At 49.3% G+C, this 17,095-nt stretch overlaps 1 protein-coding gene across 1 annotated transcript in view; it reads right to left on the bottom strand.

Annotated features, from left to right (window-relative positions):
* The window catches only part of HS3ST2 (heparan sulfate-glucosamine 3-sulfotransferase 2), a 109,798-nt gene extending 94,645 nt beyond the window's left edge, over positions 1 to 15,153 (bottom strand). Inside the window, exon 1 of the mRNA XM_061153002.1 lies at positions 14,617 to 15,153. Coding sequence (XP_061008985.1) covers positions 14,617 to 15,101 — 485 coding nt within the window. The 5' untranslated portion in view covers positions 15,102 to 15,153. The remainder of the gene's footprint in view (positions 1 to 14,616) is intronic.
* Between the last annotated feature and the right edge of the window lie 1,942 nt (positions 15,154 to 17,095).

The raw sequence follows: 17,095 nt of genomic DNA, 5'->3' as shown, positions 1-17,095 counted from the left end.
GCCCATGCTCCGCAACAAGAGAAGCTACCACAATGAGAAACCCTTGCACCACATCTAGAGAGCATAGCCCCGGCTTGCCACAACTAGAGAAAGACTGTGTGCAGTAATGACGAGCAACCAAGATAAATAAATTTTAAAAATACTTAACTTGCAACTTTAAAAAATATTTAAAGAAAAGAAAAGCAGTGGTTCCCTCCTTGGGAGTTAGGTCTACAACCAAATAGGTTTCTCCAACCTTGGGTAATCCTGGCTCTAGACTCTTCTCCTCCCCATTGGCCCAACAGGTAAGACCCCAGCTTTCCTCACCTTGACAAAGGTCCACATGATGTGTTTTGTCTTCCAGTCATGCCCATCAGCTTAGTGATGATCATACCTCCTCCAAGCACAATCCAGGAAGAGGGACCCTCAACAGTGTGACACGTGACAGTGAATCATGGCAACAACACAGCAGGTAGGAATGCTTGACATCCTCATCTTTTAGGGGAGAAACCAAAGCTCAAGAAGGGAGCAGCTAACCCCACAGCTCATCCGTGGCAGAAGAAGGATTGCAAAGTGGTAGAGGCTGCCTCTAAGGCCCACACTTCCAGGATGGGTAGCATCCAGCCCACAAATGTGTTCTGCTTGTTCCTCAAGGGTTCAATAAAAGTTCTGAATCAGTAAGACACAATTATAAATTGAGAGTTCACATTTTTTAAAAAAATATATCACTTTTCATAATAGGTTAGAGATTTTTAAAAAATATTTATTGATTTGCCTGTATCAGATCTTCATTGCATCATGTGGGATCTTTTGTTTGGGGCACAGACTCTCTAGTGGTGGCGTGAAGGCTCCAGTAGTTGCAGCACATGGGCTGAGTTGCTCCTCAACATGTGGGATCCCAGTTCTTCAACCAGGGATTGAACCCATGTCCCCAACATCCCAGGATGGATTCTTAACCACTGAACTACCAGAGAAGTCCCTCACATTAAAAAAAAAAAATGCTATATTTCAAGTTTTGTGTTTTTTTTTTTTCAAAAAGGAATAAACCTTGAAGATCTGGCAATACTGGGATGGCAAAAAGTCTTGTGGGATGAATTAACTGGACAAATGTCCTCCCCCACTGTTCCACAGGCACGCTCAGCTGTGTCTGACTCTGCGATCCCATGGACTGTAGCATGTCAGGGTCCCCTGTCCACAGGATTTCCCAAGCAAGAATACTGGAGTAAGTTGCCATTTCCTACTCCAGGAGATCTTCCCTGCCTGTGGATAGAACCTGGATCTCTTGTACTGGGAGGCAGATTCTTTACCACTGAGCCACCTGGGAACCCCATTACCCTTGGTAGCAAAGAACAACTGAATTAAGTCAAGTCCTTTACCTCCTGGAAAAATGACTGCCAGACAGAGATTTGGCCAAGATGACCAAGAACTTCTGGTTAACGGAGATCTTCTTGCTAAAGAAAATAGCCTTAAAGAGGCCTTAAAGTGGGAATTTTGCCACCACAGAGCTTTGCAATGACTTAACTCATTTTTCACAGAATTAATAATTCAGATCCCACACTGTTTCAGCTAGAAGTGGCCATAAACTGCAGAGAGTTTAACCAACCACTTCTAAAAATGGGGATTGATCCTGGGAAATGCTACCTCCACTTTAAGCCATCTCACTTGAGGCAAATGAAAGCTGTTAGATGATTTCATATCTTCATTAAAACCATCAAAGCAGAAACACACTGCATAGAGGTTGCCAAGGCAGAGAACATTTCCCCACGCTCCAGCAGCTTTGGGGAAGTTGGGGAGATACAGATCCCAATTATCTTGTGGGAAGGCATCACGGTATTCAGTTCTGTTTGAAAGAAACCACACAGAAGCCCCCTAAATTGAGCGACGCCATCAAGGCAGCTCCCTTGCCAGGCATGTTGATGAGGCTGGAACAAGAATGAGAAGCTGGGTGATACCCACACTACATGGCACGTGCCTTTTCTGGGTTGGAGCAAAGCTAGTTCAATCTTCAAAAATCTCAAGAGGTTACCTAAGAACACTGCATTTATAAATAGGGCTTCCAAGACCTCTAGAAAGAGGGACTGCCATCTCTCACCAATTTGAAGGTGACCCTGCAGCCTCCAAGCTACAGGAGAATGTGGCATTACTTTCTTTGCTTAGTTGAAGGTCACCTACAGGTAGATATTTGACTTGTCAAGCCAGGAGCTGTACTGGGAAGTACGTTAGGTTCAGACGTCAGCCTGCGGTCAATTGTAAGGGTCTGAAAGACAGCAAACCCTTGAAAGGTGTCATCATCACCACCATCATGACACTACCATCTTCCCCGACTCCTCTCTCATGCCTAGCCTCCATGAATCCATCAGCAAAACCTGCAGCTGCACCTTCAGGAGGTATCCAGCACCTGTCCGCATCGCACAGCTCCACCGTTAACCACAGCAAAAGCTTCTGCTAAACAGCCCAAGAGATCTTTTCAAAATGTAAGTCAGATCATAAGACTCTTTCACTCCAAACCCTCCAATATATCTCCCCATTTGCTCGGAGCAGAAGCCAAAATTCTTGCAATGTTTTGGAGAGCATTTTGGCAGTACATATCTCCAGCCTTTAAAAAAGTTCTTCACTTGGACCTAGTAATTTCGCTTCTAGGACTCTGTGCTAAAGAAAGAATTTGAGACCTAGGCCATGGAGAATTACTTATTAAAAAATAGGGAAAAAAATTGGGGATCAGCAACTAAAAGTCCAACAAGAGGGGAATGTGTGAACCCTCCATGGGACCACATGACAGAATGAAACCCAGATGCTGAAATCAAGGTTTGGAAACATTTAACGACAGAGGAGGAGATGGCTGGATGGCATCACCGACTCGATGGGCATGAGTTTGAGTAAACTCCGGGAGTTTGTGATGGACAGGGAGGCCTGGCATGCTGCGATTCATGGGGTCGCAAAGAGTCGTACACGACTGAGCGACTGAACTGAACTGAACTGAATAGTGTGGGAACATCTTAATGATGTTAGATCTTAATGAGTGGTCTTAATGAATGTTAGGCAAAGAATGCAGGATTGAAAAATTGTGTTTTATATATCTATGTGTGTTTGTGTGCTAAGTCACTTCAGTCACGTCTGACTCTTTGTGACCTTCCAGACTGTAGCCCACCAGGCTCCTCTGTCCATGGGATTCTCCAGGCAAGAATACTGGAGTGGGTTGCCATTTTCTCCTCCAGCGGACCTTTCCGACCCAGGGATCGAACCCACGTCTCCTACAGGTTCTTGCATTGGCAGGTGGGTTCTTTACCACTGCGCCACCTGGGAAGCCCTTTATGTATCTGTACAATGTCTCAGTTTTGTTTGAAACAAACAAAAGTCCCAGTTCTGCTGCTCGTTGGCCAGGCAGCTGGGGGCAAATCTTTGAGTCTCTGAGAATACCAGTTCATTCAGCTCTCAAAGTGAGAGGGGGAACATTTGGATCCTGCAGTTTTCACTGCTGCATGGCACAGCATATTAAAAAAGAAAAAGTAATAAATAAATCATATTAATAAAAATTTCGTGCAATGCCCTGCAAGGCCCTGAATGGGGGCCTGGCCACCTTTCTGAGTTTACTTCCCATCACCCCCCTCCTGGTGTGGCCAGTCCAGCCACTTGGCCCCTAGATTGCCCTCAATCATACCAGCTCCCTGCTATCCTCAGAGCCTCTGCGTTTCCTGTCCCTCTGCCGAGAGTGCTCTTCACTCAGATCACACATGCTTTGCCCCTTAACCTCCTCCAGGTCTTTGCTCCAACATCACCTTCTCACTGAGGCCTTTCCTAGCCTCCCCATCCAGACCTGCAGCGTTCCCTCCTGGCCACTGAGAACTCACCATCCTCCACCCCTCCAACTGTCCCACAACCCTTATCACCATCAGAGAGAGAGGCAATTTGCTTATTTCTTTTGTTTAATGAATATTTTTTTGCGTATTTGTTTAATGAATGATAAGCATGCTTGTGTTTATTTTTCAAATTAACTTTTATTGGAATATAGATGTTTTACAATGTTTCTACCGCACAGCAAAATGAATCAGCCGTATATATACATATATCCCCTCTGTCGTGGACTTCCTTCCCTTTCAGGTTACCACGGTGCATTAAGTATAGAGTTCTAGTAAAGAATCTGCCTGTGATGCGGGAGACTTGGGTTCGATCCCTGGGTTGGGAAGACCCCCTGGAGAATGGAATGGCTGCCCACTCCAGTATTCTGGCCTGGAGAATTCCATGGGCAGAGGATCTTGGCAGGCTACAGCCCATGGGGTCGCAAAGAGTCAGACAGGACTGAGCAACTTGCACACTTCCCTGTGCTATACAGGATGTTCTCACTTGTTACTATCCTATGCATCGCATCAATAGTGTATACTGTCAGCCCCAGTCTCCCAGTTCTTCCCTCCCCTTCCTCCCTTGGTGTCCATACATTTGTTCCCTACTGCAGTTTCTCAATTTCTGCTTTGTAGATAAGATCATCGATACCATTTTTCTAGATTCTGCATACACACATTAACATATGATATTTGTCTTTCTGTCTTACTTCATTCTGTATGACCCTCTCATGTGGTACATATATATGATGGAATAGTGCTCAGCCATAAAAAAGGAACAAAATTGGGTCATTTGGAGAGATGTGAATGGACAGCGCACTTATTTCTTGACTATTTCCCTCTCACTCCACAGAAAGTAAGCACCATGGGGCAGGGATTTTTGCGTTTTTTTCTTTTTATCACTCTCTCCCTGGGGACTGTAACAGTGTCAGGCACAGAGCAGATGCTCACTAAATATCTGTTGAAGAGGTGGCTGAGTTCTCAGCACCATATTCTGCACTCTCTCACCCAGCCTCCCTAGACCCACATGTGAAAAGCCTAATGAAGGGCTGGGACCAGTCTGTGGCCTTGGAACAGGCTCACCCATTCCTAAGCATAGTCATCAACAACTATTTATTGAGCACCTACTGTGTGCCAGGCACTCTGGAGACACAGCCATGCACAAGACAGACAAGATTCTTGCTGTCCTCGAGTTTTGGGTCTGGTGGGGGAGACAGCTAGTAAAAAGGAAAAGGAACAAGATCATTTCAGATTGCAATACAAAGTAAGAGGTAAATAAAACAAAGTGGGGAAAAGAGATAAAGGGTGATGGGGAAGGTAAGTCAGCTAAGGCTGGGTAACAAAGGAAGGCGTTACTGTCCTGTAAGTGACATTTGAGCTGGAACCTACACCATGAGAAGCAGCCAGATCTAGGATGCTCTGGAGGGAGAGTGATTCAGGTGGAGGAAAGCCAATGCAAATGTCCTAAAGCTTAGGCCTCAGCTCCCCAGAAAGTCTCTGACCCACCCTGAGTAATACCACATGCCAAGAACCTTTTCTCTCCCAGCACATCTTGCTATTGGATTTGTCTGCCCCTTGAACTCTTTCAAGGACAGTTCTTTCTTCCTTTTTTCTAGGATTTACCACAGTGCCTGGTGTGTGTGTGTGTGGCTCAGTCATGTCCGACTCTTTGTGACCCCATGGACTGCAGCCAGCCAGGCCCCTCCATCTGGGCACGAATACTGGAGTGGGCTGCCATTTCCTTCTCCAGGACATCTTCTGGACCCAGATATCGAACCTGCATCTCTTTAATCTCCTGCATTGGCAGGTGGATTCTTTAACACAAGTGCCACCTGGGAAGCCTGGTATATAGTAGGTAGTCAATAAATGCACATAGAACTAAAATAATTTGGAAAAAAAAACTTTATTTTTTTATTTGACTGTAATCAGAGGTGAAATCGTGGGATGAATGTATTTAGAAACAGCATCTCTATAGGTCCAACCCCTTTACCTGCCCCCTGCAAAAATCCCATCTGCCCATTGAGACCCAAATAACATACTACCTCCTTCAGAAATCCTTCCAAAATTCCCCCAGTTGGATGTTATCTCCTTCCCGTGCTATTACAGCTCTGCTTGCATCTCTCCTATGGCTCCTATCATCAGCTGACTTGTGTAAAAATTTTCCATGAACATTTCATAATCCATCAAACTGGGAAGAGCCCAGTCTTGTCCACCTCTGGGTCCTTAGCACTCAGCTCAATGAATGAATGATGAGAAAACCAATAACCAATAATGAGAGCCAACACTTGGACCCCTTCCACATGCCAGAAAATTTCTGAGCACGTTTTTACATGATATCACTCATTCAGACCTCACTGTAACCCTATGTGTAGACGAGAGGATTGGTTCATACATGGAGATAGAACCGGGGCCCAGAGGACCCACACTCAATGGTAGAACCGAGATTCCAATTCAGTCATTCTGATTCAAGAGCCTGAGTTTTTAATCACTGTGCTGAAAATGTCTTCTGATTTCCATTTTAAGTTCTTCTCATCCATGTACTCAGAGCTGCCCTCCCTCCCTTTTTTCTGAGTGCCACGAGGCACCGCTTCAATGCCAGCTTATTTGTCCACCAGCTTTCGGATGGATCTGGAATTCCTTCACCAGGCAATGAGCGCCAGGACCTGGAAGCCCTGGGTGAGCAGGAAGCCCTCTCCTCCTCAGAGTCGATGACTATCTGCCCATCTGAAGGCAAGCTTGGGGAGCCCTATCACAGACACCCTTTAAATGGCTTCTGTTGACAACATATGGGAAGTCCTAGGGACAACTGTCCCCAGTGGAGCTCCTTTCATGCAGCTAAAAAAGTATGCAGAAAGACACGACATCGTCTTCCCCTCTTTATTCAGTGAGATCAAACTATTTGAGAAAGGAAGAGTGACACCCTGCCCGACCATTATTTTTAAGTCTCACATCAAGCGTCACAGGGGGAGAGAAAAGGAACTTTGCATCCTGAGATTGCAAACAGACATCCTGTTCCACATGAGCCTCTAAATTGAAGAAACAAAAAAAGCTCTGAACCCCTTTCACACACATTGCCAAGTTCCTAGTGGAAACAACTTTATCTTTGACTTTTGCAACACTGATGCCCGCAGGTATGTAATCACCATGTAGATATGGTATTCATGGGGGAGACCACTGATTTTCCACCAGCAAGGGCAGTGATGAAACCAATAGTAAACTGGTGGGATACTGTTTTTTCCTTTTTAATACATGCTACACCCTTTATTCAGGGAATTCTGTTCTTCTGAAGGCTAGACTACTTTGTAAATACTGCAAGCCACAATACTTTTCTGAACGCTCATATTTGTTCTGAGTTTTCCTTTGGCTTGTCTCTTTCAATCATTAACACATCAAAGGAATCTGAAAGCTAGAAACATCTCTGGATTTACTTACACTGGGTTTTCTGCAAACTCTGGCAGTGTTTCCTATGATGTCGGGGCATACACCATCTCAGTAATTTTAGATACTACACAGACTGACTAAATGTCACTTAATCGCGTAGTGAGAAAACTTATGATCTTGTCCACTTCACTTTCATTCATTCTGATTACATCAAGGAGAAAGGTTTCACATTGATATTAGCATTTCTTTAACTGCTCTTTTTAGTATCCCCATTCTCTTTTGAACAAAGATAAAGCATGCTGCAGGCTTGGAACATTTTAGCCACTTTCACTAGCAAAATTCCAATTAAAAATAAATAAATTTTAAAAAAACAAATAAATAATTTTTTTAAAGAATGAAAAAAAATTCAATAGCATTGTTATGTTTTCAATCTACTTATTTTTACAATTACTCCCTAACTATGGCAAGTGATGCTGGCTTTCCATTTAAGGTGGTTTTCAAATAAAGTTGTGTTTTAAAAAGATGTATTTCAATTACATTTGCATAATGGATGTTAGGTTTACAAATGCAAGCACCTCTCTTGAAGGATACACAAAAACCGATCTGGTGATTGTTTCTGGGAGGAGGAACTGTGTGGAAGGGGAGATGGGGTACGAAGGAGGAGAATGGTTTTCAGGGAAAATCCTCTGTCACTTTTGAAGTCTGTATTATGGGAAGATATTATCTATTCTACAATGTACACGCTGGTGGAAAATAAACCCATTTCTTTAAGAAAAATCAAAATTTTTTAAAGTGCTAACTTTAAAGTATTAAGAAAATAATAGAGGTCACGCCAGGTTTGGGCAACTATGAGGCAGTACAAAAATGTCTGAAGCCTGGAAAATGCTACCCTAAGAGGGCATGAACTTGATGCTGCCCCTCCAAGGATGTCAACGGGAGGTCCTCAGGCCTTTGCCCAGAGTGGACACTTTGGTTTTTTTTACTTGTGGGAGCTAGTGACCACAGACCCTGAAAAGGAACCATGATTAGTGCCGTTGATTTCAAAGCTTGGGGAGCCCAAGTCCCAATGGACTTGTGTCCAGGAGATCCTATGATCCTCAAGCCTCAGGTAACCCAACCAGGCTATCTAGCCCACGATCCTTGGAAGCACACACTCAACATTAATCCCTTGCTCCCATCTCTGCACCATTATCCTCTGAGGAAGATGGGTGAGTGAGTATAGCATTGGACCAACAGCCCAGCTGTGTAGCTTGACAGGCAGCAATTACCTCTGAAATGCTAAGTTATTTTCATCACTGGTGGCTCTTACCCACCTCATCAAGCTGCCCATGGACTACAAAGCACTCCAGCCCATCAGTGCAGCCCATTAAGAGAATAAAGTGGCAGCAGAGCCGGCCTACAGCAGCGTGGCACTGATTCCAGTGAATGGTAGACATCTGACAAATAAATGGATTAACCCACCCTGGGGTTAGCTCACATGGCAGAGAGTCTCACAGGTTTAGGTAGACTGCATGGCCTTGCAGATCCCTCCACCCTGACTCACTGCCAGCAAGACTATCTACCTCCCCAACTTCCCAGCCCCACTGCTGAGTCCTCGCTCACAGAGACAGCCCCCACTCCAAGCCCGCAGAGGATTCTGATCAATGGGGAACTGTCTGCTTCCGGCCCCGCCCCACCCACTCGGTCACCCAATCATTCAGGAGCAAGGCAGTGGAGGTCTAACCGATGAGAAGAAAATTATTCTACTGTCCTCCACACCAGATGCAATGGAACATAGGCAAGCACACCTGTTGAGCATCAACCCCGCCGTGACTCTTTAGGGACTCTTGGGATGTGACTCCAAATATCTGGGCAGAACAGCAGCCAGTGAAGAACATGCCTGCCAAACCATCTTGTTGTCTCCTGGTGACATCAACTTGCACTTTTCCTCATTTCAGGATAGGCAGAAGAGAGCGTAGGTAGCAATCAAAAACCTAAAATGAGCACAGTTCAGGCATTCCCTGGTGGTCCAGTGGTTAGGACTCCATGTTTTCACTGCCAAGGGCATGGGTTCAATTCCTGGTCAGGTAACGAGATCCCACATGCCACAATTAAGAGTTCGCATGCTGCGATGAAGATCAAAGATCGAGCATGCCCCAACTAAGACCCGGCACAGCCAAATAAATAAAGAAATATTTTAAAAATAAAAAAATCAAGTGGGTACAGCTCCTTCACCAATCAGAAGGCACCCTGCTGGCTGCAGAGACAAGCACGGTCTCAGGCACTCCCTGCTGGGTCAGGCATTTGTCACCTAGTTGCTGGTCCTTTGTAAAGTCCAATGGATACCAGGGCAGAGGGCACCTCTGTGAGAGTGAGTTTCCATCCAATATGGAAGCACCATATCTCCTGGAACCTAGACCCCACCAATCATTAGACACATCCTAATTTCAGAGGTGTGAAAAGGTGAAAAAGAAAATGTGTTTCTTAGGCTCTACGTAATATTTTAATATCCAAAACAGACTTAACAAAGTGTGGCAGTTGAATAGCACTAGGACCTATCGGGGTCTTTCCCCCTTTAGCCACATACCAAAGGCCATGGAGAAAGCCCAGTCTTCATTCCAAGGTCTTCCACTGTCCCTCCAAGCTCCAGGGGGATGCAAAGCCAGCTCTTCAAAAAGCCTCCTTGAGCGATGACAGTTCTGTTTGCTCAACCTGAATGTTCCTCGGTGCCTGACAAGAACTGTACATGTGCTGGAACTAACTACTATATCTCCGGCTGCAGCGAGGCTGACAGAAAGCTACAAGGCGGACGAAGGATTTATGAACTCAGCGGGTTCATTTAATCAGCGTGTGTGACATCCTCCTGGACCGAGTCAGGAAAACTCCTTATGAAGATGTGTCTGCACAGACACTGGAGTTGTGCGGTGTGGGTGCCCACGTGAGAACTGTGCATACACACACATCTGCACACAATGGAAAAACACAGGTCATCTCTGCCCAGTGTCCATCAGGCTCTTTAAGGTGGTAAAGCCTCCCGCGTTCACTACTTCCCCTGCCTTCTGCCTTTGGTTTTATTTCTTCTTAAAGTTTGCCTTTCTAGAGTTTGGCTTTGCTACTGAAATTTGATTCCTTGATTAAAATCAGCTAGATAAGGTGATAGACCTTACTCTGGGCTTCTAATTCTCTGCCTCACTTAAACTGTTGCCTCCAGGGCAAATGCCTTGTCTTCTTTTCCTTATACCATCCCCAGAACACCACTGCTGCTGAACAAATAAATAACCAGACTTGTGGAGTCTAAAATTTACAGAACAGGCTCATCTATCACAATTTTGACACCAGAGCACAGAGTCAATTATCACATATTAACTTGCTCTTGTTGGCATTTCAATGCATTTAGAGAAGATTCACTTCCTCTTTAGACTGCCTTCCCCCACCCCTATCACTGAAAACCAGCAAAATGAACACTCTACACAAAACTCAGCTTCCCCTAAGACCGTAAAAACTACTGGACAATGCACAGCTTATGTCTCTTTATGAAAGATGAAGGCTTTGAATATTGTGTCTCACACTCAACCTTTGATGCATTCCCAAATATAATCTTAGATTGAGAGACGCATTTTCACATACATTGTCAGACATCACTCTCTTTTTAAAGGTGAGCAAACTGACACCCTGAAATAAGGAGTGACTTTTTACCAATGCAGAAGGAAGGAGAGAAGGAAGAGAGGGAGGAGAAAAAGGGCAAAGCAGAGCTGAAAGTCAAACTTAGGGCCAGGACCCTTCCTAGTCTTTCACGGAACTACTTCTCCAGCAATTAATTCCTCAGTCCCAGGTAGTAATAACAGTAGGGAAAGAAGCTGATAGTTTTAATACTCAGTACTGATGGTGGTAAAAGGAGTGTTGGTAATGAAACAGTCATAGTAATAGTGGTGATAGTGATAACATTACTGCCTTATCTTTATATACCAGGGAATTTCCCAGGACACTTTCATATACGTTTCATTCACAAACCACCTTCTATGATAATGGTTACAATAGGCATCATCCTATGACGAGGAAGCCAAGATTCAGGAAGATGACTCTGCTTCCAACAACCCAGCTTAGGGGACCATCTCCCGCCTTCTGACAGCAGGTCCTATCCTGGGTCCCTTGTCACCGTGGCCTCATGCTGCCTCCCTGTCCAAGAAGCTGGTCAAGCCCACCCAGCACACCCAGCCGCTACCTGGAGGAGCAAATTGGGAGGGGGAAGCCGGCCAGGTGCAGAGAGGAGGGATGCTTCAGGGATGGGATCTCAGAAAATATCTCAGGGGAGGGATCCCACCACAGAAGTCTGGCCTCTCCTAGGGTGGCTCGAACCCAGCTAGTTCCAAGAGGGGGTTCAGGCTGGGGGTCAGGAAGATGCAGATTATGTCTCCTGGTCTCTGGCCGATGGTGGCTCTCGGGCTGTATCATTCTGTCTTCAGGCACTGTTTGTCAGCTCCTGGCTTATCTCCACTTAGCCACAGAGAGAATTCTTTCCTTTGATTTTTCCATTGTCTGTCTGACTGGGGCCTCCAGACCCCGGAAATTATCCCCAGGGGCTTCGAGAAGATCCACTGCCTGCCATTCTGCAACTCCACCTTTGGAAAACATGGTCCCCCACAAACAGGCACAAGGGCTCTTTGGCCATGTCTACCCAGGGGACCCTGGCTTTCTGGTGGCAAGCTGTGCAGAACAGTGGTTAGAGTACTTGGCTGGAAGTGCACATACACACACAGTGTACATGTATAAATCTTTGTGAGACAGTGCATGCCAATGACTTTTGGTCCCAAATTTCATCCGCTTGCTTTGAATCCCATTCTATGATGCTCTCTTTTCAGGTTGCAGTTTTCCCATCCGTGAAATGATAAAGGCAATGGGCAGTTATCACTTGCCATCCTAACTCATGGACTTCAGGAATAAAGTGAGAACGTGAGTTTTAAAAGAAACCAAGTATTTCCATCATTTCCGCAATTAATGCATATTACTTGAGTGATAATAAAGAATAAGACACATACAGAAAAATGTTCTGGAAATTACAGAAATAGCATTCAAATGGGGCAGTATGACTTTATATACAGAAATGACAATCCGTACCCGAAACCCTGGACTCTGGAGGTGCGGATTTGCAGCCCCAAGAAGCACAAATCACACGGCCCCTCCTGAAGCTGTAGGCTCCCAGCCTTCCTGGGGAGGTGACAGGGATGAGGCAGTTAGTACCAGACAGGCGGACTAAATGCTCTTTTAGAAATATAAAGGGGGAAAGGGATGGTAAGACAGACCCTGGGAAGTGGGGGGAGCCGAGAGAAGTGGGGCTGTCAGCATGTTAAATAAAACCTACCAAGACTCAGCTGAGAATTTTAGCAGAATCCAAATGTGCTATATAAAAAAAAAAAAAAAAAGGCACGGCTCCCATCTCTAAGGTTCACAGCTAAGCTGGCTTAGAATCACACATGCCAAGGTTAAAAATAAAAAGCAGCCATCCCTGAATGACACGGGCTTGGAGAAGGAAGGTATGGTGTTTGGTGGTGGAGCACAAGAGAGGGAGTGCAGAGGCTGGGTGCAGGGAATAGGTGTTTACTGGAGGGCTCAACAAAAGCCAGGGCTCAGAACTGTGCTATTTTGCACTTAAGAGGCACTTCACTTTGGCAAAGGGTTTCATAATGATCCTTAGATTTTCCATCGAGGAAACCCTGCCGAGCAAGAGCGTGCGGCCATGGCTGACCCACGTCACGCTCTTCTGTTTGATGCATTTGCCTCTCCGACTCTCGGGTCTGGCTCTGACGCTGTCCTCATGGACTTCATACCTCCAGGTGGGATGCCTGGGGGGGGGGGGGTGCAGTTTCACAGCTTGGAAAGCCCAACATGCCATTCTGTGCCACTGTCTCTATTCCAATGAGCCAACGTAACAGGGCTGGGGCCACCCACAGGCCAGCCATCCCCTGCTGCGTGCCACTGGAGATGGGCTGTGTGTCTGCCTCCTGAGGACTGGGCATGTCCCATCCCCGGCCACTTAACCATGACCAGGGCTCCCGGGCAAAGGGGACAAGTTGGCCCTGTTGCCCCGATTCTTACAAATCCAGGGTTCCATAAGTGAGGCCAGTGGGGTCCTCCTTCTAATGAAGCTGTCCTTTATCCAATACGGTTATGACCTTCTACCCCCTAAAGGGTTTAACTTTAACAAAATTATCTTAAAGAACAGCCTCAGCTACTGTGTCAGCTACCATGTTACCCACCCACCCCCCCACCCAGTTCCATCACTAGGCAGACATTCCTAGCAAGTCTTCAAGGGGTCAGGTGAATGGTGAGAATTCTGTAACCCAGGTGTTATGGGGAGCCCATACATTACACCACCCGCAGGGATGCCCTGCTCAGCTCACACATGGGCCAGCCCTACACCTCAACACCATACAGGGCTTGGGAAGTAGACAGGCATTTAAGAGTGGAGGCTGCTACCTTCCAGAAGCTTCAGGCTATCCCCAGATATCACCAGCCTAGGGGACTGTCATCCCTGACAGTGCAGTGGGGGAGTGGACAGTCTGCTATGACTGGCTGCCCGCTGTGAACCTAGACAGCTTCCATCTGAGGTGCCCACTGGTATTCCAAATTCTACATTCTGGCTGCTGGCTTAGAAACACTGCCCAGTGCAAAGTATCCCTGTTACACCTTTCAAGTACTTAGAAAGCCCTTGCGAGGCCGAAAGGTCAGGGACCTTTCCTGCTAGTTGCGATGGACCAGAAAATCAAGGCTCAGTGAGTTTTTAGGAATTTGCTCAAGCTAAGTGGCAGAGCCAAGACTCACATCCAGGGTCGTGTGCACTATTTGAAAACATGAATTCAGGGTCAGAGCGCCTGGGAGTCTCAGACCAGATCCAGCAGCAAATATCTGGAGCTGAGAATGAGGCTCCAGCAGGGACCTTTCTCCCGCCGACACCTCAGGGGCCTCCCTGTCATTCGGCCTGAACTTGGGGACCTTGCCCCAGCGCAGGGCCCTGCCGCGAGGGGGCGCTGTTCGGACTGTCCCTTCCCTGGGTCGGTCAGATGCCTGGAAAGATGCGGCCAGGCTCCGGAGAGGGCTGCGTTCAGGCAGCTCCTGTCCTGGCTGCCCCTTCCCCTGGCACCCAGCTTTACCCCCAGCGTCTAGACACCGAGCCAGCCCTCCAAACTGGCCCGGAGGTCAGGCCAGCGATCTCCCTTCCCTTCTGGCGATTCCAGAGTCAATTGCCCTTTGCGGTTCAGGAAACCGGAGCCGGTCTACACCATCACTGGGGTGTTCCGGGTAAATCCTTCTGTTAGAGTTCCCCCACGTGTCAGTCGGAACCCACATAGCCAGCCGAGTTAAGCGGATGCGAGGGCGCAGGAGGTGGCCCAGAGGACGGGACCAGATGGAGCCCGGGCGCGCGCGGTGGGGCTCCGCTCCTTACCTGTACCAGTCCAGCCCGCGGCCGTAGTTCCTGTCGAAGAAGTGGGGCTCGGTTCCCAAGGCCCGCACGTCCGGGTGCACGCGGATAAACTCCAGCACGGCGCGGGTGCCCCCCTTCTTCACGCCCACGATCAGGGCTTGGGGCAGCCGCTTGGTACCCAGCTTCGGAGAGCCGGAGTGGTTGGACCCAGAGAGGCGAGGGGAGGGCGCGCCGGCGGCGGGCGCGCTGGGAGCGCCGGGCTCGCCGGGCGCCGGGCCCGAGGGATCGCAGGGGCGGGACTCCTGGAGAAGTTTCTGGCCGCCCGCGCCGGGGCCGCGGAGGCAGCGAGGCGCGCCGAGGAGGCGGCTCTGGCCGAGGTCGTCGCAGCAGCACAGGAGGCTGTAACACAGGTAAGTGCAGGAGAGCGAGAGCGTGAAAGCGAAGAGCAGCCTGCGCGCCCTCCGCGGCTGAGGTGGCCCCGCGCGGCCCAGGACCCTATAGGCCATGGCTCCATGGGCCCGCACCGGGGGTCATGGTTTCCGAGGGGGCGCCGGCGGCGGAGCGGCTGGGGCCCTGCGGCCGCCTAGAGGGCTCGCGCGGCGCGGCCCGGACCACGAGGGTCGGGCGTAGGGGGCGCCGTCTTCTCCAGGCGCTGCCGGCCCGGGCGCGCACCGTGCCCCGGGATCCCGGGGGCGGCGGCTCCTCGGGGAACCGGCGGCGGCGCCTCCGACATCCCCGCGTCCTGGGCGACGGGACTCCGGGCAGCTGGGCGGCTCCCGGCGCTCCTTGGCTCTCACGTGCGCCGGGCTCGGAGCGCGCCCAGCGCCGGAAGCCCCATCCCGGATCCTCCCGGCTCGGCGCCCCGAACGCTCGGCGGCGGTGCGGGCCGGCGCGCGGGCCGGACGGTGGCGCTGGCGCCGGCCGCGTTCTGGCTCCTCGAGAAATGCCGAGCCGAGCGCGCTGCCGGCTCTATTTAAGGAGTCGCCTGACGTCAGCCGCGCGGGTCCCCCGAGCCCGCGCCCCGCCCGGGGACCCGGCCCGCCCCCTGCGCCCCTACTCTTTACCCCTTCCAGGGTCACACCACCCCGGGGCTTTCCCACGCAGGCTGCTCCCTAAGGAGCCCGGGCCAGCTGGGGTGGTGAGGGTGTTGGGGCTTTCTTGCTCCTCCGGGAGGCCGGACACCCCGGCCACGCGGGCTTCCCGACACCCGGGGGTGGGAGCCCAGGTCGAGATTGCGCCAACATCCATGCCCAAACAGAGACCCTGGCGCACACGCAGGCACCCCGCGGTGATAAAAGGTCCCACCACACTGACACACGCATGCACGCACGAACACAGGTACAGACGTACCTGAGCGGGACACACCCCCCTACACCCCTCATGGGGCAGGGCGGGAGAAATCTAACCTGGGCAGAGAAACACCCAGAGGGACACTCCTTCTTCCGCCCACCCCCTTTTCCCCCAACGGACACCCAGAACCCCGAATCGGACATCTTATGGGGTGCGCACGCAGGCGCGGGACTGGACACACGCTCTAGACGGGATGGTGGAGGAGCCGAGCGTGAGTGAGATTCCGTGACTATTCGGGGAGCTCCTTAGCCCCCCGCGCGCTGACTCACACCAGGCGGATCGCTCTGTCTCACACCCATGAAGCGTGCACCCCGCCCACTGTCACTCCACCTCCCTCTGGGCCTGGCTGGAGAGCGAGTCCCAGAGAAGCAGACTCCGCGCCGGCGGCGGGCATCGCAGCAGCAGCCCCCTAGCGGCGGGCCGCTCCCCGGGAAACTGACCAGGGTCCCAGAGCATCCCTGAGATCCAGGACATCCCCCACTGGGCCAAGGAGGACTTTATCCAAGAGCGGTTCCTCTTCCAGTGAGTCCTACGTGACTGCCCACAGGACAGTTCTCATGGATTGTGCCCAGAACAGGCCTGAGTGACCAACCCCATTACTGCCCTGAATGACCACACTAGTTGGAACAGAACTGTTCATCAGACAGTCCTCAATGACCATACCCAAGAATGAAGCTAGGCTGTCACTCCACAATGCCATGTCATCCTGTCCAGGTGTTCACCAAGTGAGTACCCCATGAAATGTATGAGTGATGGCCATCACTCCCACTGCACCCCTCTGAACTTTTTTCAAGGTTCATTCTTCAGAAAATAATCTGGTCAAGCTCTGTGGACCTTAGCCCAAGCCAGGGAGTATTTTAACCCCAAGCCAGTCCCATCCCTAAAAACCTTAGGCCAATCCCTCCACTGTTACCAAGTTTTCTTCAGGCACTGACCATGTGTTAGCTCATTTAATATTCACCACAAGGTACGGGATTGTTACCATTATCCTCACAACATGTCACTTCCTTAATCCTAACATTTATTGAGTGCTTTTTTTTGTGCCAGTAACATACAAATCACTTGGCATGCACTACCTTATCTATCTTCAGAGATAGGTACTGTTATAATTCCTAATTTACAGACAGTGAGATTAAGGCTTAATGAACAC

The sequence above is a fragment of the Dama dama genome, chromosome 10, assembly GCF_033118175.1.
Source record: "Dama dama isolate Ldn47 chromosome 10, ASM3311817v1, whole genome shotgun sequence".
NCBI classification, from domain to species: domain Eukaryota; kingdom Metazoa; phylum Chordata; class Mammalia; order Artiodactyla; family Cervidae; genus Dama; species Dama dama.
This window is presented reverse-complemented; position numbering and strand designations above follow the sequence as displayed.